The sequence below is a fragment of the Ctenopharyngodon idella genome, chromosome 3 (assembly GCF_019924925.1).
Source record: "Ctenopharyngodon idella isolate HZGC_01 chromosome 3, HZGC01, whole genome shotgun sequence".
NCBI lineage: Eukaryota > Metazoa > Chordata > Actinopteri > Cypriniformes > Xenocyprididae > Ctenopharyngodon > Ctenopharyngodon idella.
Window position 1 is genome coordinate 49,623,563 of NC_067222.1, and position 25,564 is coordinate 49,649,126.

Genomic DNA, 25,564 nt, shown 5'->3' on the forward strand with positions numbered 1-25,564 from the left:
GAATATTAAAAACAGCAATGTTTTTCATCATTATTAATCTCAATTAATTACAGAAAAAAAAGTGATTTATTTAGTTAATTTTTTAATCGATTAATTTTTAATAAACACTATTTTTTTTTTTTTTTTTTACATTTTCTTTGACAATGTTGTCCATCTTCTCCTTTAGAGAAATGGCCCTGGATGGTCCTCTGCTATCACAGATTACGTTGTGCTGTTGAGCTTTTCAGAAACAACATTGAAGATTGAAATTATTTAATTAATTTGTAATTGATACTGCATGACATTTATATGGAACAATGTAAATTATAACATACCTCATATGTCTCAAGCACCTCACAAGGATATCGTGCCTTTTAGAAAAATGGTGAGAACCTAGTTGTCAGCTGTGTCTTGGTTCTAAGACCAAACATTACTGCATCTAGGTACTCGTCCCATTTTTCAGGTCTTGCACCCACAAGTTTGCACAAGCCTCTAGAGATGCACCAATATATATCGGCCAATAATCGCTATCAGCCGATAAAAGCAAATTTTCACACTATCGGCTGATAGTTTAGTTTAAAAACATACGATAGTCAGGGCAGATATATCCTCTGTTGAGCCAATCACTGAAAGGACATTCATTCCTGTGTAGTTGTGATATTTACTGCAGAATTACCTCGAGGTGTTAGTCATTGACCTGCAAGTAAGCCTGTTTGCCTTATTTTTGTGTTTATTGAGATCGGTATTGAGTTATTTATAACTGCGTCACACGTTTAAACATGCCTGCAGCCATTGTTTTTGTTAGTCTAGCTTAACGATGCTGTTTCATATGTGATTATTTCTTCTGTTTGTGTATGTGTGTATATATATTTATATATATATATATATATCACTGTTTTGGTTTTCAATGATAAGTTTGTGACGTGATTTTGATATTGTGAGCTGTTTATATCAGATGAGCGATTGCACTGTAATTATATCCACTATATCCGTGATTATATCCATATATGGAGTTATGTTTATCATGTTAGATTCGCTTATGGCTTATAATGTATAATGTTATAACCTATTTCCTTCCTTGGATTGTATATTTAATGAGGAAATGTTATTGATGAGGATTTAGTATACTTTGACTGCCTTTATGTATCAATGCACATTTATCATTGTATATATGCCAAACTGTTTTTAGTTATTCATTATCCTTTATTGTATTTCTTGTGTTCCAGACTAATGCCTCTACTGCCTGTAATTAATACCTACCTGTGAAATACCTGTACCTCTGCGGCTTATCTTTTTATCAATACATCATCTAAACCTGATGACCTGTCTCCTCATCCTTAACATTGTGCTCTGACCGGCACCTAGAGGGGATCATTCATCTAATTACGAATCAGATTATCAGAAGTCTCTCTCCATCAAAGACTATGTGCCATATTACTAGAGAGAGAAGCAGCACCATGATAGGGATGAATACCATCTCTTTTCAACAGGTCAGGTCTGCCCCAAAAACTTTTCCAATTGTCTATGAACCCTATATTATTCTGCGGACACCACTTAGACAGCCAGCCATTGAGTGATGATAGTCTGCTAAGTATCTAATCACTCTGACAAACAGGAAGAGGGCCAGAGCAAATTACAGTGTCTGACATTGTACTTGCGAGTTCACACACCTCTTTAATGTTAATTTTAGTGATCTCTGACTGGTGAAGTCGGACATCATTTGTGCCGACGTGAAGAATAATCTTCGAGTATTTACGATTAACATTAGCCGGCACTTTTAAATTTGCTTTGATGTCAGGCGCTCTGGCTCCTGGCAAACATGTGACTATGGTTACTGGTGTCTCTATTTTCACGGTCCGTGTAATAGAATCACCAATAACTAGGGCACTTTCAACAGGATTCTCAGTGGGTGCATCACTGAGAGGGGAGAACCTGTTTGAAGCTCTAATTTGAATGGAACAGCTGTGTTTTGCTCCGTGACTATACAGTCTCACAATTGTGGGATTGAATGAGTGCACTCAACATCGTCCACTGTGGTTTCGGACACCACTACAAATGGCTGTCCCCTCAAATAGTGCCCTATTTAAGGGTATAGGGGGCGATTTCGGACACAGCCAGTATGAATGAATCTCAGTGCATGAGTGTTCAGTGGTACTGCACAGTCAAAGCAATGCATTTTGGGTAAAGACTGAACAAAATTACTCCTCTCTATAGAAATTTGATGTAAACATGAGAATCTATCAATATTTCTCCAAATCTGCACATTTTTGAATTAAAAGCCCTGAGGGACGTTGTTTTGTCAAGCGCTTTCATGATGACCATACAGGTTTGTTTGTTTTTTCTGAATGTGAGCGGCTGACGGTCATAATTCATATTAAAGGTATCGACTTTTTTCATTTTCATAACTCCTGAAACAAATTAAGAGATATCTGCCGCTATAAGATTTTCAGAATAAAATAAAGGTCAAATACTGAAGCTTGAGTCTTAGATCTTTTTTAATGATGTAGACTTTGTCAAGGTAATTACAATCGTTTACAATAAAACTACTAATATAAACAAAGAATGCTTCAGTGGGCCGTCATCCTCGTGAAGATTAAGAGGTTAATAGACATATATGGTTAACAGAAAAATATGTCATTAAAATAAAAATGCCTTTTAAAATCAAATAATAGGCATTAATAAAACAGGTTATTTCTGGCAGTGATACAGAAGAGGGCAGGAGCTAACAAGAAAGTTTGTTAATAAGTAACCATAATTTGTTAATGAGTAACAAATGAGTTGTTAGTGTTCAGCTCAGCCTATAAGTACATTATGACAACACTGAGTCAATAAAGAAGGGTGTTGCTGGGGCTTTGAAGAAGTGAATCTAGAGGATGGCGAAGTGTAAAACAGACTGCATCGAAAGACCTCTGTCTCTGGCCTTTGAAAAATTTGGTTGTGCTGTTGGTAGACATCCATATGTGTTTCTTTTATTAGCTATATGTGTAGCTGCTTCCCTCGGAGCTGGTTTCATCTTTCTTCAGGAGAGGGAGGCAAATGATATTGAAGACCAGTTTACGCCTGTTAATGGACCTGCCAAGTTGGAGAGGGCGATTGTGGTGGAAAATTTCCCACAATCTGAAGAGTTTTCTCAATTACGGCTTGTTTCTGAAGGCACTTATGCCTCTTTGATCATCACCGGCTTACAAGGAGAAAATATATTAACGGAAGCAGCTTTTAACGATATCATAGAGCTAGACAGACAAGTGAAAAGTATAAAAACAGAAAACAATTTTGAAAACCTCTGTGCCAAAACAAAGGGAAACTGTATGTCAAATGCAATTTTAGACATTTTAAATTACAATGCTACTGAAATTGTTTCTTCAAGCATAAAATATCCGATAAATAATGACACATTTTTGGGAACAACCATCGGCGGTGTAGAGCTAAAGCCAAATAGCTCAGAGATGAACAGTGCAAAAGCAGTCAGGCTTTTTTATTTCCTAGATGAGAAGAAGACAAATGGAAGCTCTGACTGGCTTGATGGCTTTCTAAAACTCCTCTCAAACTATACAGAACAGAAAATGGTAAGTAAAAAAATATTTTGAGCTATATCTATTGACCTATCTAATGACCATTGTGTGTGTGTAAAAGTACTTCAATATGACATTTATCCAAGCATCTCCAATAAGTTAAGCACCAATAGTCATTTGGACAGCAATTAAAATATACAAAGATAATGAACTGAATATGCATATATTTGTTTAATTTTTTCTGCCTTGTCCTGTAGTAATTTGTAATAATTAGTTCTTATAATTAGAGATTCCACAAAATGAAACACATTTATGGATACAGTATTAAACAGAACAGTGTTTTGTTATTCTTTTTTTTTTTTTTTTCATTTCCACAGGTCCATGTGTCTTACTTTACATCAATATCAAGACAGAATGAGTTTGAGACCAATTCAGACTCTGTCATCCCTCTCTTCTCTGTTACGTATTTCCTGGCCATAACCATTTCAATTATGTCTTGTTTGAGGTATCACAAATGGTTAAAAAAAGAATCAAATAAGCACAAGTTTCTCTCACTAGCTATGTCATTTATCCCTTGTCTCCTTCCACAGGTTAGACTGTGTCAGGACGAAGGTGTGGGTGGCCACGTTTGGCGTCGTCTCCGCTGGTATGGCCGTGTTGGCCAGCTTTGGACTGCTGCTGTTCTGTGGGATGCCGTTTGCCATGACCGTGGCCTCAGCCCCCTTTCTGATCCTCGGTAAGTTCATTTATTTCATCAGCTAGTAGGTGTCTCACAGCTGATGTTCACAGGCTCACAGTGTCTGCTTTCCTCCAGGTGTTGGTGTTGATGACATGTTCATTATGATCTCCTGCTGGCAGAAGACTGAAGTTAATAAAGCTGTTGAGATTCGTTTAGCAGAAACGTATAAAGAGGCCGGCGTGTCCATCACTATCACCACGCTGACAGACGTTCTGGCTTTCTACATCGGTCTCATGACGCCCTTCCGCTCAGTTCAGTCTTTCTGCATGTACACCAGCACAGCTCTTCTGTTCTGCTACATCTTCAACATCACCTTCTTCGGCGCGTGTCTCGCACTGAACGGACGGAGAGAGAAAGGCAACAGGCACTGGCTGACCTGCATGAAAGTCCCAGAAGCCACTGGTGATGATGGAGGTTGTTGTGTTGGTGGGGCGTATGATAAAAACACACTGAAGGAATTTGAAATGCCAGTGAATTCATTGTTTAAAAACTATTATGGCCCTTTTCTGACAAGAGTGTGGGTTAAGACGCTGGTGTGTCTGATCTATGTCGGGTATTTGGCAGTCAGTATCTATGGATGCTTCCAAATGCAGGAAGGTCTAGATCTGAAACATTTAGCAGCAGACGGCTCATATGTTGGCAGTTACTATGACAAAGAAGATGAATTCTTCTCTGCCTTTGGTCCCAATGTCATGTTAGTTATAAAGGATGAAGACTTTCAGTACTGGAACCCAACTGCACATGAAAGTCTTAAATTGTGTTTGGAAAATTTTCAAAATCTGACAGTGGCAGATTCAGGCATTTCACCTGTTTCTTGGCTGAGTGAATACATGAAGTTTGGACAGAACTTTGGTTTCAGTTTAAACAATGAAACACAATTCAAAAGCTATTTAACTGCATTTCTTAATCTGTCTGGTTTTAGTGAAGATGTTAATTTCACTAACAATCAAATTCATGCATCACGTATGTTCATTCAGACTGTGAACATCCGCACAGCGATCGATGAGAAGAATATGCTGGATGTGTTTAGAGAAACCGCAGAAAAATGTGGGAAGTTGCAGACACCTGTTGATCTGATTGTGTACCACCCTGCGTTCATCTATTTCGACCAATATGCCGTCATCATCAGTAATACAATCCAAAACTTAGTGGTTGCTACGTGTGCAATGTTAGTCATTTCACTCCTGTTGATCCCAAACCCTCTCTGCTCTCTCTGGGTGACATTTGCCATCGCTTCTGTCATTGTGGGAGTGGCCGGGTTCATGGCATTATGGGATGTTAGTTTAGACTCTGTGTCTATGATTAATCTTGTTATCTGTATCGGGTTTTCTGTCGACTTCTCTGCACACATATCTTATGCTTTTGTGTCAAGTGAAAAATCCTCAGCGAATGAGAAAGCCACGGATGCCATAGATAAACTGGGCTATCCCATCATTCAGGGTGCCGTGTCCACTATTGCAGGAGTGGTGGTGCTTGCGGCTGCCAAAAGCTACATCTTCAGGACCTTCTTCAAAATCATGTTCTTAGTCATTCTGTTTGGGGCCGTCCATGGAATCATATTTATTCCAGTGTTCCTGACCTTCCTCGACACTTGTAGCAACAGTCATGAAAACAAACCAAATCTTCCAGAGCCCAGTGAAACAAGTGAAAGGCGAAAAAAAGCAGTCGTGATTCAGAATGAGTATGCTGATCCTGACTGTTCATGATCCTACATAGGACAAGTGGTTTAGAAAATGGATTATTTTTTTTCTTTTTGTATGAGCTTAACTCAGTATGACACTTTGATTTGACTATGCAAGTAAATATCAATCATTCTGTTGTTCTTATGTATACACTGAATCTTACATGTTTTTTTGTATTTATCCTTGTCATCAATATGCTTTTCACTGCAGTTCTATTTAATATGCACATCTATTCATTTTACCACGTCAGTGGAAACACAGCTTTGCATTTGTAATCCAGTTACATTAAAGGACATTGATTAAACCACATTACTGGATATTGGGATTTTTATGTTTGGCATTAAAAGAACTTGATCTCAGCATAATTGTCACTGAAGTTCCCCAATGGCATAATAATCTTAACCAAATTCTCAGATGTAGTTATTAATAATGCAACCTTACAAAATCCACAACTTTTTGTAAATGGTCTCTTCTTTTTTAATAAACGGTTCAATAACAATTTTATAAGAAATTCCTTTAATGTCAGGGTTGGGGAGTAACAGAATACATGTAACGGTGTTATGTAATCAGGATACAAAAATCCAGTAACTGTAATTCGTTAGTTCCGTCAAAAAACAGTAATCAGATTACAGTTGCATTTTGAAAAAAAGGGGGAATACTATCAGGATTACAATGGTTTCATTAAAACTAAATTAATCATTATTTTGCCATAATAACACCATATTAAGCGCTGCTTGATTATACAGTATTTCCTGGTTCTGTTGCCAGTGATGACTCACGCGAGCCATCTGCTGGTGCATGCGCAAATAACACCCGTCTACAATCTCCTCAGACGCAGATTGAATCCTGCTGCTAGTTGAAATGATGCTGCCCACAGGGAAAACACTTTCAATTAATGGAAATTTTGCTGCTATTTTGTTTTTAAAGAAGAAAATGCAAACAACATGATTGTAGAGTGCAAACTCTGCCTTCTAGCTACGAAAACACTTTTTTTTTATCGAAGGACTAAAAAATCATCTGTAATACCATACTGTAGCCACTAGATGTCTGAATATCCCTTTACATATATATATTCAGGGCTGTGTTTTCCCAAGTTGTGGAAATGAAACATGATTGCTTAGTTTTAATAGGTTTTTAAAGTAACCAAAATGCTAAACATTAAAATGAAAGCAGAACAAACATAAACAGAAATGTCTGATCCGAGCTTGTTTAGTTTGGTTATGATCTGATGTCACTTTATTTTTAAGCTCCAAACATCAACAACGATAATAGTGCAATAGATAATTTATCAGTTTTTAAAGTATTGTTATTGTTGAGACCCATTCAAAAGTATGGAACGTGTAACATTTAAAAACTTAATTTAGAATAAATAATTCAATTTAAATTTAAAAATGCAATTTATTTACAGTAATTTCTAAATTTATCTTTCTTTCTTTCTTTCTTTTATATATGTGACCTTGAAGTAATCCAAAAGTAATCAGATTACATTACTTTCATATTGTGGTACTTGGATTACGTTACTGAATACTTTTTTTTTTATTTAGTAATTTGTAACTGTAACGGAATACATTTTTAAAGTAACCCTCCCAAACCTGTTTAATATCAGATCCATTCCTCCATGTCAGTCAAAATGGCTTAAACCTCATTGTGTATCTTGGCACAGCATTTGGACATTACCATATAAATTTGTTATTTCTAATAAAGTAAAAGAAATCATTTACAAAATTATTCATAGATGTTATCCTGTAAATGCAGCCATTAGTAGATATATTCATACTGTTTGTGATAAATGTACTTGTTGTAAAACATCATTTGAAGATACTGAACATTTATTTTTGGACTGACTTTAATATAGACAATAGACATGACAAAAAAAATTGAACAGAACTCTTAATTTAGAACCTCGTGATATTTTACTTTGTTTTCAAAACAAAATTATATTATTAATATTTTAATTATTTTGGCAAAGTTTTATATTCATAAGACAAGAATAACTCAAAAGAAACCCTCATATATTACCTTTTATAACACCGATCTCACAATATATTTTGAAACTCTTTCAAACATCACAAAACAAAAAGCTTATAAAACAAAAATTTTAAAGCTATTCAAATTCATGTAACTGCCCTAATATTATACAGCACTTTTTATCCCAGTATTTTTTATTTCTAATTTATTATTATTATTAGTAGTAGTAGTAGTAGTAGTAGTAGTATTTTTTTTTTTTTTTTACATACATGTTCATTTTACATTTATTTGTTATTGTTATTCTTTGTTTTATACACTCTGAACTGTATTACAATGCTTTATAATTGTCTTGTACTTTTTGCATTGTACTTGTCTGTAATTGAACTAAATAATAATAAAATAAAAAAAATTGTCACTGAAGTGAATGAGTGAGTAATTTATGACACAGTATTTGCATGAATGCATAAAGACCTCTGCTGCTTATGTTCTCTCCTGGATGCCATGATAGACGTGAACAGAGGCAATATTTCCTGGTCAAAATTCCCTTGTTCCTGATAACTGGTGGAATGTAAATCAGCACCAATCTAAAAATCATTAGTTTGAAAACAGTAAGTTAAACAGTAATCTATCCATCCCGTGTCTTAAGTTCAAATAAACATAAGCAAATAGATCCTAACTGAAACACTAAATAGATAATAAGGACATAATGCACTTAATTTGTCTGTAATATGATCACAGGATAATAGCCAAACCGCCAAAATTGTGTAGACCATTCACAAAGTTGTATATAAAATAATGCGCATACTCAGGCCTTAAGCGTCTGTCAGTAAGATCTTGTATCGTTTTGTACTTGAGGTGAGGATCTATTTTCAATCAGTTTATTAAGAACTTAAAGCAAAATACAACAAACACAACCAAAACCAAGGAACACATATCAGCTCTGAACATCACAAAACAAGTTCCTACAAACTCGCACCAAAAACAACCGCAAAAATAAAAGTAAATAAAGGAAATATTAAGACAACTTAGCTGCATAATTTATTCATGCTGCAATGCATGCTGGGAGCCATGGATGAGCTTTGTACTATACTGGTACCCAGCATGCATTGCAGTATGAAGCTTTCTGTTGATTGTCAGCATTGAGTTTCATATGCTGATTGTTGATGTCTGAATGATACAGCAGATCAAAGCTCTTTTTGCTCAACATGTTTTAAAACTCTTGAATGTCACAAACACTGCTGTAGTATCAGGATTACTGTAATTAATAAAGTTAATAACACAGATAGCAGAACAACACTAAATCAACACTATATAAATGTTAATCTTGCTTTATGTACAACAGGATTCTATGGCAGTAAATCATATCCATTTTAACTTCTTTCAATCAGAGACCATGTGGGGCAGAAATTAGCATGGTTTTGAACCAAAAAGTCACTAACTCAAAAGTAAATACGTCCTTCAGTTTACATGTAAATGTATTTATTTATTTAAGAAAATAACATTAGATTCAGGAAAAACAAATACAAAACTCATGTACAGGATACATTGAACTGGATGACAATGTGATTTAAAACAATTAGACGGAATTGTAAACCCCTTACTGCACACCCCCCATTTTGGGAAGTGGGGCATAAATGACATATGTCTAGAAAGCCAACACTTGAGAGTTTACAATTCAGTAGAATTGTTATTAATATGAAGATTTATAAGCTCAAACATAAAAAAATTATAATTTTTAAATGTATAAAAATATGTACATGTGGTATAACAACTTATTGTCAGGGGTGAGACAGAGGCCCCAGAAGCAAATGGCCAGATCAGAGTCAGTTTATTAGTTCAATAAAGTAACACAGGCAGTCTGCCGAGCACCAGCCTCTTGGATGCTCGTAGCTGGAGAACAAAAGTTCAAATTAATAGAAGAGGAGTCCTGAGCCTGGCAGAGGGCTCGCAGCAAAAGGCAACTCAGTCCCGAACCAGAAGATACAGCACCGCAGGTAGCAGGTGACCAAGCGATCTCAGGCAGCAGGGAGACTAGGCAGAGAACAGGTATGACGCACACGGCTGGGCTATACAAACTGGGCTGAAACTAAGACTACAGAAAACAAATAAATGGAGATCGGTAAGCTTAAAGAGCCGAATAACATGTAGGAGAATACGTATAATAATCTGGCAAAGAGGCGAGAAAACAGCAGAGAGAATTTGAGTAGAGAAGAAACAGGTGTGGAAATGATCAGCATGAGCGCTGATTGCAATGACAAACAGCTGAGTCTAAGTAGCAATAATGACAGGAGAAAGAGAAACAGAGAATATCAAACCTGACTCATGACACTTATAACCACAATTAAAGTGAAAACATGAAAATCACAAACAAACCATATTCTATCATAATCATGTGTTTATTAGCTTCTTGTTTCACATTTAGAAATGTTTCTTTGGGTTTGTTCTTCACGGAGCTCAGAACGAGGAAGTGTACAGGACAGAGTCATGCAGAAGGGCAGGAATTATGGTCAAGTAAGATGATTGTCAGCTCTATGCCAAATGAAAGAGCGCCGAGATCATAGCTGACTTAAACCAGGAAGTGGAGAGAAAGAGCTCGGTCTGAATGCCCTTTCAGCTCTTCAGATCGCACACTTCAGTGGAAAATGAATAGAAATATTATTCTGTATGATGAAATATTTTTGCAAACATGAGAATAAATCAACATTTCACCAAATATCCGCACTTTTGGACTAAGAGCCTTAACGGATGCTGTTCAGTGAAGCCTTGTGAACATAAATAAACTGGAGCAAACTTGACTGATGTGATGGAATTTTTAATTAATCATAACTAACATTTCTTTTTCTTGCAGGATTAATATGTATATGCTTTTGAAACCTAAATATTCCAAAACCTTGGGCCAAAGTCCTCCGGCCATGATTAAAGCATATTCGAAGGCAATGTCTGGAGTCTGTCTGGGTTTTTGTTGTGCAGCAAGTTAGGGAAAACTAAAGACCTTATTCCCAAGTGATAGTGTTCAAACAGGTCAAGACGTTTACCGTCTCGAAGCCACTTGTCGACTGTAGATGCAGTGCTAGGGTATAAATATTATTAAATGGGCAGAGGTCTATTTCATGCATATTCTGACTTATTTACACTGGTAAAGAGTTGCATTCCTATGCTAAACATGGCCAAAGTGTTTCAAAACACAAGTTGGACGTATGACGGAGTATTTCTGTGCCAAATATACAACTTCCGGTGGGGGACAAGTCTCGCCGATTTTTTTTCGAGGATTATTTATCATGTAACAAAGGGCGGAATTCCTTGTATGGGCACTTCTCCCTGATAAAAGAGCGCACACACATTACCCAGAGCAAGAGCACGCCCATCAACGCGCTTCGTCCGGGATACAGCAGCCGAGAGATTTTAATGTCACCAAAGGAGTGTGTTATTGGTTGTGAGGGAAAGATTACCTTTTCCAGCTTCCCAAAGAACCCAGCGTTAAGGGAACAGTGAATGAAGTTTGCTTTTCCGGAGCAGCAAACGGAGTTGTGCATGTATGTTGGTTTGTTACCTGAATTTCGGTGATGAATACTTTGTAAACAAGTCCCAGTTCAGCGCTGGATTTGCAGATCGCGGGTGGTGAATAAAACTGCATCAGATGGCTGTGTTTTGTTGGCAATCGGTGCGCAAGTGCATATAATGTAAACAACACAAACGTTTTTGTTCCCTTTTTATTCATAATGATTTCGCAGCTTGCAGACGATCTTTACGCAAAACCTGCGCGCACTCGTGACTCTTTAGCTCTGCCCATGGCAGGCACGCCTCCACCCAGCTAACCAAAATAAGTGATTGTTACGAAACTGCAACATAATTTGGTGACCAAACTAGTTACATTGTGGCAACCGGAAAAGTAAAATTCTCGGATACATTGCCACAACATAACTTTGTGACATCGCCAATTAGTAACTGCGACGTCGTGGCAACGTTGTGTATCAATAGTTGTGTGTTGGTAATTTTTATATTTATTTATTTATTTTTCTATGGGCGGACATGCAGTAGTTTAATCTAATTTATGTCCTCATTTGCCCAAGCTAATTTAAAGGCTATTTCAACAGCTGTGAATGATGAATGCAGACTCAAAATGAATTTAATTCATTTATTTTGAAAAACACACAAAACATGAACAAAAATCCAAATAAAAAAATAAAATACACCAAACTTAAAATAAAAACATAGGATATAGCCTACAGCGAAACATAACACAAAAGCATTCAACATGTTTTGCACTCAGTATCATTAAAAACATATGCTATGCTAGCGTAACATTTTGCTAGCATACATTTCACATTTTTCAGACTATTAAGGAAAGATACCATATAAATCACAGAGGTATAAATATTAACAAAAGTACTTAAAGTAGACTGTGGGTAATGTTACCTAACCAATTCTAAACTTTACAGGACAGCAGCCTTCCAGGACCAAGTTTGGACACGCATGGTCTAAACCAATCAGTATTGAGAAAAGCAACGCTTTAGATTTTCCCACCCCGCCCCCCGCGGATGTTGTCAGTCAGCTTTTTTGTGAGGAAAGGAAAAAACGTGCCTTTAAGAACTTTTCGGCATTTTGTTTTAATGACAACATTTGTGTTTGTGATTTTGTTATTTAGTGTCTGTGTATACATAACATGTATAATAGTACTTATTTCAAATATAATTAAACTTAAAGATATCAAAAGGCTGCTTAAAGGGAGGGTATCACACACAGTTTCTGCCAATCTTATGTTAATCTTGAGTACCTATAGAGTAGTAGTGCATGCTTCATATCTCCAAAAAGTCTTTAGTTTTATCATATTTATAAAAGATACATACGCTGTACCGAGTATTTCCGAAAACAGTCGAGCGCCTGGAGGTGTGACGTGTGAGCGGAAATAGAGTGACCAGCTGTCATGAGCATGTGCAGCTTTTCTGTAGAGATCGTCTGCAAGCTATCAATGGTCAGCTAAACAAATATATTTAAACACACACAATACACCATCACATTATCTCTAGATAACTTTTGAATCACTATAATGAATATAGCGTATAGTGAATGATGAATAACAAATTTATGAATTCACTACATTCATGCTGTTTACATTATATGCACTTAGGCGCCTATTGCCAACAAAACAGACATTTGAAGCAGTTTTACTCACCTCATGCGGTTCAGACTCATGACCGGGATCACTATCTCTGTGACCGCTCCATCTTTCAGTTTCAAACGATCTGTAAATCCAGCGTCGAACTGGGCCTTGTTTATGAAACCATAAGCGCCGATCCTGAGGGCTTGAGCAGCCACGGAAAAACACAAGATATTCGCCATTCATTTTAACCAATAAAAAAGTGATTGTCAGCTTCTATTGTTATTTTAATAACAAATGTTGAGAGCACATCAATGTATAGCGTGAGCACAAAAATCTCAGCTCTACTTAAAGGGTTAGTTCACCCAAAAATGAAAATAATGTCATTTATTACTCACCCTCATGCCGTTCCACACCCGTAAGATCTTCGTTAATCTTCGGATTTCAACAATATTTTTGTTTAAATCCGATGGCTCAGTGAGGCCTGCATAGCCAGCAATGACATTTCCTCTCTCAAGATCCATTAATGTACTAAAAACATATTTAAATCAGTTCATGTGAGTACAGTGGTTCAATATTAATATTATAAAGCGACGAGAATATTTTTAGTGCGCCAAAAAAAACAAAATAATGACTTATATAGTGATGGCCGATTTCAAAACACTGCTTCATGAAGATTCAGAGCGTTATGAATCAGCGTATCGAATCATGATTATTTTCATTTTTGGGTGAACTAACCGTTTAACACTGGGTTCTTTGGGAAGCAAGGTTATCTTTCCCTCACAACCAAAAACACACTTCTTTGGTGACATTGTTGATTTTGTGAAGTCCTGTGACCTGTGCAGCGCTGCCGACGACTTCTGTAAACCCGAACGCTCGTTGATGGGCGTGCTTTTGCTCTCTTGCTCTGGTCGACATGTATGTGTGTGTGTGTGTGGTGTGTGTGCGCGCGCGCGCGCCTTTCTGGGAGAAGTGCCCGTACAAGGACACCCCCGTTTACGTCACTCAGGCCCATACTCGGAAAAAAAAAACACAAATCCTGTAAGGATTTGGAAGAGAATTTTTGGCACAGAAATACTCCGTCATTCGTCCAACTCGTGTTTTGAAACTTTGGCCATGTTTAGCATGAGAATCTAACTCTTTAACAGTGTAAATAAGTCAGAATACATGAAATAGCATTATACCCCCCCTGTAATACTGTATAACGTTACATATACTTACCAACAGCTTGCCGAACTGAAGACAAACTACAAACAAACTTTAATTAAAGCCGACTAATAATGAACTAGTAAAACAATAGTAGTAAAAAACGTGTAACGACTGAACAGGAACGTAATATAAACAGTTGGTGCTATTTACAAGTTATTAATGTGGGAAAATTGATCAAAAATGTTGAGGGTACAGTAGGCTGAGGAAATCACAACGGTCATCTGATACAATTTATAACGGTCATCGGATATATATACGGTCACATGACATTCATTCATTCTGTTTATTTTATTATTTTTTTTTTTTAAGCTAATTTTTTTTTTCTGAGCTAGATGCTGGGAACCCAATGTGCTCATGATTAGAGCATTTATTAACTGTGCTACATTTTAATGTATTGCTTAGTGCAGGGGTCTCTTTTTGTGATTGAAGGCTGCCTCAAGGATATAATCTCAAGGGCTACTCGTTTGTTATACTCAAAATATTTATTTGTAAATATAACATGGTCTTTATATATATATATATATATATATATAGTTTTATTACCATTACGTCAAAGACATTTTAAAATATCTTTATTCTGGTAGTTATTAATTTTTACTAGCATAAAATTTTATTATTTTTTCCCCAAAATTTTTTTATAGGTTAATCCTGAAAAAATTATGAAAATATATTTAAAAATGTACATTTATAATTTTTTCTCTTTTTTTCTCTTTTTCTTTTAATGTTAAAAAATACTTTTATTTTACAGATGTTTCCTGATTTGATTCAAATGACTGACAGCAACAGAACATTAAACACTAACAGATCTCTCAAGATCTCAGCATCTTCACTTATTACAGTCCAGACTTTACTTCTTTTATTCAAAGGATCTTATTGGGAATTAACAAAGATTTAGATGTTGATGTCTTATTGAAAAAAAAAAAAAGTTTGATGTCACCATTATGGAGGTGAGCATTTGCTTTAGTTGAGCTCTTGACCCTTGACTTTTTCCATTTTAGTTTTTCTCTGACTGCTTTAACGGTGTGTTTCCAATGTGTGGTTGTTATAGCAAAAAGTGCAGAAGAGAAACTCTGATCAGATGATTTTGGTTGATTATTGATGATATAGTTATCATGAAGTGGCCTGATTTGCTGATAGCATTTAGTATCAAATTTCTGAGTATATTAGCTGTTAATTTCATATGTTTTTTTGTGATATTGTGGAATCATATTATGATAACCTGGTATTCTGATTTTTAAGTCATTATGCAGAAAATGTTTTCAGTTTTTTTTTTTTTTTTTTTTTTTTGTGAGACATCAATAATCAACATATGAACCTCAACAATGGTGACAATGGCATTAATGTTACTCGGACTAATAGGATAATAGAATATTAGTTTCAGAAGCTGTTGCTTGCTCAATAGTATCTGCATTAGACCCTAACTAAATTCGGGAAAAATTCTGGATTCCGGAACCGGGCTTGGCATTTCTTTTAATCTACGAAGTACGAATCATCAAACGAAGCCTTGTTTGTTTTAAGAATTAATTGTCACTGAAGTGAATGAGTAATTTATGACAGTATTTGCATGAATGCATAAAGACCTCTGCTGCTTATGTTCTCTCCTGGATGCCATGATAGACGTGAACAGAGGCAATATTTCCTGGTCAAAATTCCCTTGTTCCTGATAACTGGTGGTATGTAAATCAGCACCAATGTAAAAATCATTAGTTTGAAAACAGTAAGTTAAACAGTAATCTATCTATCCTGTGTCTTAAGTTCAATTAAACATTAGCAAATAGATCCTAACTGAAACACTGAACAGATAATAAGGACATAATGCACTTAGGTTGTCTGTAATATGATCACAGGACAATAGCCAAACCGCTAAAACTGTGCAAACCATTCACAAAGTTGTACATAAAATAATGCGCATACTCAGGCCTTAAGCGTCTGTCAGTAAGATCTTGTATCATTTTGCTGGGGACAAAGGAGTGTACTTGAGGTGAGGATCTATATGATCAAAGTTAAAGTTGTTTGATCACTTAAATTCACATTATTTCATTATAATTTTTTAGACACAAGATTCACTCTGTCGCTCAGCAATGAATATATTTTATGAAAGATGAAATACAGGACAAAACATGATGTTTTTCATAAGTCAGGACACCAAAAATAGAGCTGAAATACGGGACTGTCCTGGGAAAAATGGGATATCTGGTCAACCTACTGATGATAAAACAGTGGAAGAACTTTTATTCAACCTCCATTGCACGGACGACTTGAGCAGGACGTTTCTCAGTGATACGCTACTCAGTTTGACGTTCATCATGAGATGTTGCAACTGTAATTCCTCTACATCAGCATTAACAAGTGTATGTCCATCAACAAACCGTGTATATGTAACCTAGGTTACTATAGCCCATGTCAAACCTATACAAAAAAAAAAGAGAAAGAAATTTAAAATGCACAAACAATTTTATTGATTTATTTTATTGTTTAAAAAATTAAATATTGTTGAAGAAATGTAGAAAATGTTACAAATTGAAAAATTAATTAAATTAAACAATTAAGAATAGCTCCGCCCTTAGTGTGTTCCGTCATCCCGAGCGCTGAGTAGAGGTGAACAGCCTCTCTTCACGGAGTGAAGTGAAATGGCCGCTTGAGCAGTGATGCATGTTAATCGCAGTTCTGAAGTCAAGAAAGTAAATGAGAAATGCTAGATTAATTATTGAAATGCATAGTTTGAAACATCGTTAACAGGAAAATGTTATTTAAATAGTTCTAATTGCGTTTGTATTGACTCCAAGGATTAAATGAGAAGTTGAGCTGATTTGTCTGACGAAAACTGCATAGAGCAGATTTCCTTCATACATCGAGATAATTTCTGATCTTTGTCGATTAATTCTTGATAAGTGAGCTCATAAAATCACCGTATTGGGTTATGATTTGTGCATTTTTCAGTCTTTTGTGGAGTCAAGTGTTCTTAAATGATACTGTGATCTATGTTTTTTGTAAAATATGTTGAGAAATTAGTTCATATGTGAATTTATCACCTAAATTTGCTGTTGATTTGCGGTTTAAAAGTGTTTATGTCCGTTTTCTAACTTTATGAGCGTGATGAGTGTAATGTAGCTCACGTGGAGTTTTTGCTAACCATGGGCCCATGAGCTACCAGCTAATTGAGTGCACATACATCATTCTTAAGACGTTATTCTTCATTAATATAGTTATATTTCTGTTAAGACATGTGATAAAAGAAAGAAATAAGTGTTGAAATGTATATTGATGCAGTTAAAGCATTTATGGGCTGAAAATGATCATTTGAAATGTTAATGCTGTTAAATGGGAATTAATTGTGATTTTTCTGCCTTGTCTTTGCAAGGTTGGGTTTTTTTTTTTTTCTCTCTCTTTCCTTTCTTCTCCCTTTTTCTCTGTTTTGTTGTTTCCGGTCCTTCTACATCTCTCTTTGAAATTGAACAAGGAGTTTCTTGGTTCTGAGTTAGAACCGTTTCTGCCATCAACGAGGAGCGCTCAACATTGGTGGAAACTGGCGGGCCAACCTGGTTTTTCCTGAGCTTGGACAACATTTCATGTTTCTTCGAAGTGGTAGGATCACACGTATTCTGTGAACTATTTTCCTTTTTTTCCCCTTTTTAATTTTTTTTCATCTTGGAGTTGAGTATCTGCGTTCTTTAACTGAACGCTGAAACAGGACACTGAACTGAGCTAAACTCCTGTTTAATTTGCTTGAGTCATTTCCATCAAAGACAATTGAAAGGAACTCTGATTTGGTGTGTCATCAGATATTTTACATCAGACGATTTTCCCTATTGCTGTTATTTTTGTTTTTTCCACTTTTTATTGAAATTGTTATGAAAAAAGAAAACACAAAGGTTGAGTTACATAATTGTAATTTGGGTTGAGTGTGAACTGGTTATACCATTTATTTGGGGGGGAAAAAATAAAAGGTTGTTTAAAGGTATATAGCTAACCAAACCAAGCTCGAAATTAAAGTAAATTAGGAGTACTGAAGCTAATTAAAGAATAACAGACAAATTAAATAACTATTATGATATAAAATAATATAATATATATAAATATTATATAAATAACTACAGAATTAAGTAACACACAAAGAGTCATTATGAGTTAAAACAGCTTTACTTTCAAGAGTTAATCAAAAAAGCGTTCTTTTGTGAATAATACAAAAGAAAAATACTTACCTTTTCAATTATAATTCTGTCTCCTGTCATTATTTCCCTTGTCTTGCTGCAACGCTGGCTCAAGAGTGAACGTAGACTTCTGATCTGGTCCAAGGTATTAGAAAGTGGTTTATGCATATTGTAGGTCACGTGTGCTACATATATTTCTAATTTATCAGTAACAGTGCATACGTTAGCTGAGCACTAACGTGAATGACTGATGTAACATTAAAGTTTGTAAAACAAATTTTGCTCCATCCTTTATCATTACTCAGAGTAGTAAGAATGACATAAAATCTGCATTAACGGACACAATTTTAGGTAATTGTGGGCCACAGCTGATTAGCAGAAGTATTTCAGCAAGACGGCAATAATGTGTGTTAGCTGGAGACATACACAATATAAAACACAAAACTACATATTTTGAACACTTGGTAGAAAATATTTACATCAGTAATTAATCATATTTACAGGTTGTGATTTTGAGGAGCAACTTGGTCCAAATAAAGTGTGTACTGTCCCATCTTTAATGGATAAGTGTTTTGTAAATCCCATTTAGACCATTGAGAAGCAATCATCAAAAAAGGTTATAATGCTGTTGTATCGCTGTGGTAAATTTAACTACTGACTCTTCACATCCTCATCCTTTGGAAGTGCTTACATAGCAGAAAACAGCATCTTCTGGACATGTACATAACATGAACCAGCTACAGTGTTTGAGGGTCAAAGTAGATGTTTGCGGGCAGCCAATGAAGACCATATGTGGGTATTATGCAAATGTGTTACGTATGAATGCGGAAGTAAGACTGGAATTACTGACGACTTGTTTTAGCAGTTCAGAATCTATTCATTCTTTTGGGAGAAAATAACTTAACCGTGCACTTTGATGTTAAAACTTTGACGACCTTTTACGTTCACAGACAGCTACATTAAGGAAAAGCATAAGAGGGGCACTTTAAAAATGAACAAATTTAGTAATTTATGCAACGATTTTGAGTAATATAGAATATGGCTTTCGTTTTTAGTAACATTGATACAGAGGCAAAACAAATTTCAGACACAATTACTATTTTGTGATGTGAACTAAAGTAAACATGAAGGATTATAGCACAATAATAGTTAACAGAAGTAATTAGGGGCTAGACCATTCAAAGCTTTGATAATTATCAGAATTTTAATACAAAACTTGACAGGTTGCCAATGTAGAGACAGTAGTATTTGGCTGATATGATCTGATCATATCATATATCCTCTCTTAGTTTTAGTAAGCACTCTAGCTGCTGAATTTTGAAGCTTATTGAGTCTGCAGGACATCCATCTAATAACACATCACAGCAATCTAATGTCATGAATACATTTTTCAGTATCTGAGACAGACAGCATATGTCAAGTCACCTTTATTTCTATAACACTTTATACAGCACAAACAGGAAAACAGTTAATTCAAATTCAGTACAATAGTATTCAGTACAATACAGACAATAGTTTCATGTCAACATTTCTAAGGTGGAAAAAGGCTGTTCTGCAAACATTGGAAATATGATTGTCAAAGTACAGATTGCTATCAAACGCATCACTCAGGTTCTTAACCCTAGAAGATGGCGTAACAGTAAATCCATCAAAACAAATTTATATTCACTTGTCTAATGTTCTGAGTTTTTTGTTGCAATAACTATTACCTCTGTTTTGTCCAAATTGAGAAGGAAAATACTAACCATTCAGTCTTTGATATCACTAATACATTCTGCTAACTTGGCAAATTGAGAGGTTTTGTCACATCTGGGGGTTAATATAAAGCTGAAATGGGTTAGGTTATATCTAAATATCAAACATGCGATAAAGAGTCGAGTCAACTTTATCTATTTCAGTGTAAATGACAGCATCTTACATAAGAGGCTTATTACAGTCAGAGGAGGGATTTTCTTAAGAAACTATTTCATGAGCTAACAGGAAGTCTTCTTCAAAAAGCTTGAACAACAGATAATGATTTCCAGCTAAATTAAATGTTGTACTTGTCAATACTAGTCAGTCATTACCTTTTACTTAATAAATATTGGGTAAACTCAGCCTCGTGTGAGCATTTTCAACAAGACAAGATTCAACATGTGTTTCCAGGTAAGTCCATATTTTTCATTTCATCAAAGAAAATTATGGACAGCTTCAGGTTATTAATATAGATTTCACTGTATATGAAATAATTATAATATATATATCTACTTTTAAAAAGCTTATTTATCTTAGCTATATTTCAAATTACATTCCATATTTCATCAGAATTTCAGGTTGTCTCTACATTATACAGGACTTTTTTTTTTCTTTTTCTGGTTGACTAGTAATAATTGTCCATTCTGTATAAACTCAACCAGAGGTCCCTGGCTAAAAATGGTTATTTTTCCCCATTTATTTATTTCTGTGGAGAGAAATGCAAAAATGAAGAAGAAAGCCAAAATATTAAATGTGGATAAATAAATTGTTAACTGCCTAAATGTTTATTTTTGCTGTCTATAGATTGTAAAATCAAATGTATTTGCACACACAGCCTATGAAACATGATGGATGATGATGTAGAAATCGCTGTTGTTGGCATTGGATGCCATTTTCCTGGAGGTAATTGTTAATAATTTACAGTGTTTCATTATTTGTTCATGTTATGATTTTGACCTAAATTGTATTTAGATTGTATGTTCTCATCTATTTTAGGTGAGGGACTTGAAAACTTCTGGCGAGTCCTCCTTCATGGAGAGAACTGTGCAGTTCAGATACCAAATGACAGGTTTAATCTCTCTCAGTGGTACGATCCAGATGAGAGTAAGGCAGGAAAGACGTACACAGCAAAGGCAGCACTTATTGATGGGTAAGTCTTCAATTCATTTGTCCTCATTAAACTGATGTTCAATGATGTTCACTTATTTTTGTCAATTTCAAAAACAGTCATAATTTAATAATGCCTGAGCGTTTATCAATCTGTCTCGGACCCTAAAAAGTGACATTTAAAAAATGTATAAATTACTTGTTTTTCTAAAGTGACACTGTCCAACAGCGACACCAGCAGGGTTTGTTAAATCCGCACCTTAAGCTCAAACTCTGATCAAACTCACCTACCTGTAATGTAATAAAAGACCAGCCCCTTGTAACGCAAAGTTAAAATGTTCAAAGAGAGAAAAACAATGTGTGGTACTTAAGGAAAAGATGCACGAGAGATGGGAGCTGGCGTGTTTTCCCCGGGTATAATAAAATGACCTAAGCTCCATCACATTCATCTGCATACATGGGGACTGAGTGAAGAAAAGTAAGAAGTGTAACAACTGGATTGATCAAACACACAATTGTAAAAGTTAATCTTCACAACCCCTGACCCATGTAGACTCCGTGATGTCTGAGTTCCCCAATGAGAACTATCACCATTTACTCCACTCATACATTTCAAAGAGTGCCTGTCGGAAAAGTACAGGCCACGAGAATCAGACATGAAGCCCACAGAAATGAAATCCTTTCCACTATTTCATTGACAAATGTGACCCTGGACCACAAAACCAGTCGTAAGTCGCAGGGTATATTTGTAGCAATAGCCAACAATAAATTGTATGGGTAAAAATTATCGATTTTTCTTTTATGCCAAAAATCATTAGGGTATTAAGTAAAGATCATGTTCCATGAAGATATTTTGTGAATTTTCTACTGTAAATATATCAAAAATGTATTTTTGTAAGTAACATGCATTGCTAGGGACTCCCGTTTGTGTGTCTCACTTTAAGAGCCAATAGTAACATCAGAGACTTTACAAGTTCAAATCATGCCTCCAACATGCTCCTGTGGCGTTGTTTTCACCCTCTGAGTCTGCACAAATTGAGTTTACAACAAAAACAGACACAGGCCCTAACTGAAAACAAATATGTGGCGTTTTTGCTCATAACTTAATGAAAATTGTATATTCACCATTTATAGCAGATTCTTACGAATAAAATGAGCCCAAAAAACAACATAATCCATTTTGTCAATCACAAGATATTACTCATGGAATGATGTAACATATTTGGCTAAAAATATGTCTCTCGTCTTTCCAGTATGCAATGTGTTATCCAATGTTCCCGTAACCGTCCATGCTTATTGTATGTGGAATAACACAAAATAGGTACATTTTAAAGCTTAGAAACTCTGCTTTTTTTAAAGGGTTAGTTCACCCAAAAATGAAAATGTCATTTATTACTCACCCTCATGCCGTTCCACACCCGTAAGACCTTCATTCATCTTCGGAACACAAATTGAGATATTTTTGTTGAAATCCGATGGCTCAGTGAGGCCTGCATAGCCAGCAATGACATTTCCTCTCTCAAGATCCATCAATGTACTAAAAACATATTTAAAAGTGACGAGAATAACGACTTATACAGTGATGGCTGATTTCAAAACACTGCTTCATGAAGCTTCAGGGCATTATAAATCAGCATGTCGAATCATGATTCGGATCTCGTGTCAAACCGCCAAACTGCTGAAATCACGTGACTTTGGCGCTCCGAACCGCTGATTCGACACGCTGATTCATAACGCTCCGAAGCTTCAGGAAGCAGTGTTTTGAAATCGGCCATCACTAAATAAGTCATTATTTTGTTTTTTTGGCACACCATAAATATTCTCGTCGCTTTATAATATTAATATTGAACCACTGTACTCACATGAACTGATTTAAATATGTTTTTAGTACATTAATGGATCTTGAGAGAGGAAATGTCATTGCTGGTTATGCAGGCCTCACTGAGCCATCGGATTTAAACAAAAATATCTTAATTTGTGTTCCGAAGATTAACAAAGGTCTTACGGGTGTGGAACGACATGAGGGTGAGTAATAAATGACATTATTTTCATTTTTGGGTGAATTAACCCTTTAATGCATCTAACCATTTTGATAAACTCTTAATGAGTGCTGAGTAGTCCCTATAAACCGGAGTGTACCGCCCGCCGGCGCCACCTAGCAATGAAAAAATTAATGATCATATTTTTCAAAACTACTGACTTGAATCGGTGTCAAAATAGGTGTCATTTGAAAGCTTAGAGTCTGAACTTTACAATGCATGTAGCCAATTCGATTAAATCATAAGTAGTGCTGAGTTATTTGCTGATAAATAGAAAAAATTGTTTCATAATTTTTTTTTAATTACAAAGAAATATGTAGATTTCAAGTGGCATTTTTACTCATAACTTCATGAAACATGCACAGATTGTAGAAAATGCAAAGCATTATTTAAAGCAGATTCTCACGATTAAAGTGAATCCAAAATCAACATAATCCTTTGCGTCAATCACGAGAGATTCTTCATGGAAGAACGATTTTAAAAATGCCCATTACAGGGTGTCAAGGGCTAAACAAAAAAGCTACCTTGGTTCCAAATGCTGTAACTTTTGATTACTTTATGCTATCTCCACAATTTGATCCAGATGCAGCTCACATGTAGGGGAACTTCATCAAAAAAATTATTTTCCTTATTACCTTGAATTATTGCATGTCAAATAAGAAAGATATGTAAAATTATAATAAAAATTATATATATTTGTTTGTTTTTATCAGCAGTTTCTCAGCATGAGAATGTTCAATTGTAATTTATATTTTCTAAAAATTTAAAGTGTTCTATCAAATGTTACCTACCTATTGACTCTCCTTACTATAGTTTTTTTTAATCAATTTTTTGTTTTGATATTTTTTAACACACAAATTGACGAAGACAAACATTCAGCCAATACAACAGTAAGTAAAAATCAAAATAACATTGACAAAATATAAACTAAAATACAAAGAATAAAAATATAGATATAATAATTTAAATTATATATATAAAAAAAAATTATAATAAAAAAATAAAGGGGGATAGAATCTCCTTAATTCAAATCAGTAGACCTTTGAGCTTCTCCAAAGTTTGAGCCCAGAGTCTGATGGTGTCCTCTCTTGCACCGTGAATGCATGCAGTGGACAGTTCGAGATATACCACATCTATAAATGTCACAAACATTTAATATAATGGACAAATTTTCTTTAACCATATTCCAATGGTTAAAGAAACCCCAGGGCATTCCCAAATCATGTGATTTAAAAAGGACCAATTTTCCCTCTATGGCAGAGTGTACAATTAGGATCAGGTTTAAGCTTCATACTATACAGTTTACGTGGAGTCATGTAAGTTCTATGAATAAAATTAAAATGGATTTGTTGATGGATTTGTTGATGATCCAGATTCCTAGAAGCATGCATTACCATAACCCAGACACAGTCCCAATCAAAACTGTGGGAAATGTCTGGAATATCTATCCACCTATTGTCTATTGTCTATAGTCTATTGTCAGAGGAGGATACATTTTTCCCAGAAAAAAAAACAAACATATAATTTAGAAACCAATCCTGGGTCTCACATAATATTTTCAGTAAAGGGTGGACTTTAAGAGGAGCCATCCAAGGGATAAGTTCTTCAAAGGTGTAAAGGCCTTTGTCACCCATTATATCACCCAAGGAGTGAATCCCTTTGTCGTACCACTGTCGACACTGGCCAAACTTAATAGGGTGCTTACCAATGAGCGAACCATAATTATTAAGATAGGAGAGTAGGGATTCCAATTAGAGCGGATGTGGCTGTTTGCCATTCCAGACAAATTTGGTGATTATGGTCTGTAACCTGTCCCAAAAAAGGGACGGGGGAGGCAAGGGCAGCATAGAACTCTCAAAATTAATTTGAGGTAGTACATTCGTTTTGATAATCGAGACACGTGATCTAAGAGAATTTGGGAGTGATGACCAATTATCCAGGTTACATGAAATTTTAGACAGGATACCCTCATAGTTGGTCTTAATTATATACTGCAATGAAGCACAAATCATAATACCCAAATACTTAAATTGTTGAACCACTGGTATACCCGAGGGCAGTGCTGTGTTGCGTCATTCAGTGGAAGAAGTGCCGACTTTGTCCAGTTTATTTTATATCCGGAAATCTCGCCAAAGCAGCCAAAGATAGTTAAGATGTTAGGTATGGACTGCAATGGATTACCTAAATAAAGGAGGACATCGTCTACATACAACGAAATACAGTTGTAAGAAAAAGTATGTGAACCACTTGCAGAATCTGTGAAAATGTGAATAATTTTAACAAAATAAGAGAGATCATACAAAATGCATGTTATTTTTTATTTAGTACTGTCCTGAGTAAGATATT

The 25,564-nt window shown here is 35.4% G+C and overlaps 2 protein-coding genes across 6 annotated transcripts in view; both read left to right on the forward strand.

Annotated features, from left to right (window-relative positions):
* Positions 1–2,815: 2,815 nt before the first annotated feature.
* LOC127508760 (patched domain-containing protein 3-like) overlaps positions 2,816–25,564 on the forward strand; it is a 207,293-nt gene continuing 184,544 nt past the window's right edge. Inside the window, exons 1-4 of one of the 4 annotated variants that reach the window (XM_051887113.1) lie at positions 2,816–3,545; positions 3,869–3,996; positions 4,082–4,227; positions 4,306–5,670. In XM_051887113.1, the coding sequence (XP_051743073.1) occupies positions 2,853–3,545; positions 3,869–3,996; positions 4,082–4,227; positions 4,306–5,670 (2,332 nt within the window). In that variant the 5' untranslated portion in view covers positions 2,816–2,852. Of the gene's footprint in view, positions 3,546–3,665; positions 3,997–4,048; positions 4,228–4,305; positions 5,671–25,564 lie in introns of those variants that run through there. The other 3 variants (XM_051887112.1, XM_051887115.1, XM_051887114.1) reach the window with 3 other exon arrangements.
* Positions 20,280–25,564, forward strand: part of LOC127508717 (probable polyketide synthase 16) — a 248,369-nt gene continuing 243,084 nt past the window's right edge. Inside the window, exons 1-3 of one of the 2 annotated variants that reach the window (XM_051886973.1) lie at positions 20,280–20,483; positions 20,908–20,975; positions 21,069–21,222. In XM_051886973.1, coding sequence (XP_051742933.1) covers positions 20,918–20,975; positions 21,069–21,222 — 212 coding nt within the window. In that variant the 5' untranslated portion in view covers positions 20,280–20,483; positions 20,908–20,917. Of the gene's footprint in view, positions 20,484–20,907; positions 20,976–21,068; positions 21,223–25,564 lie in introns of those variants that run through there. The other variant, XM_051886974.1, reaches the window with a different exon arrangement.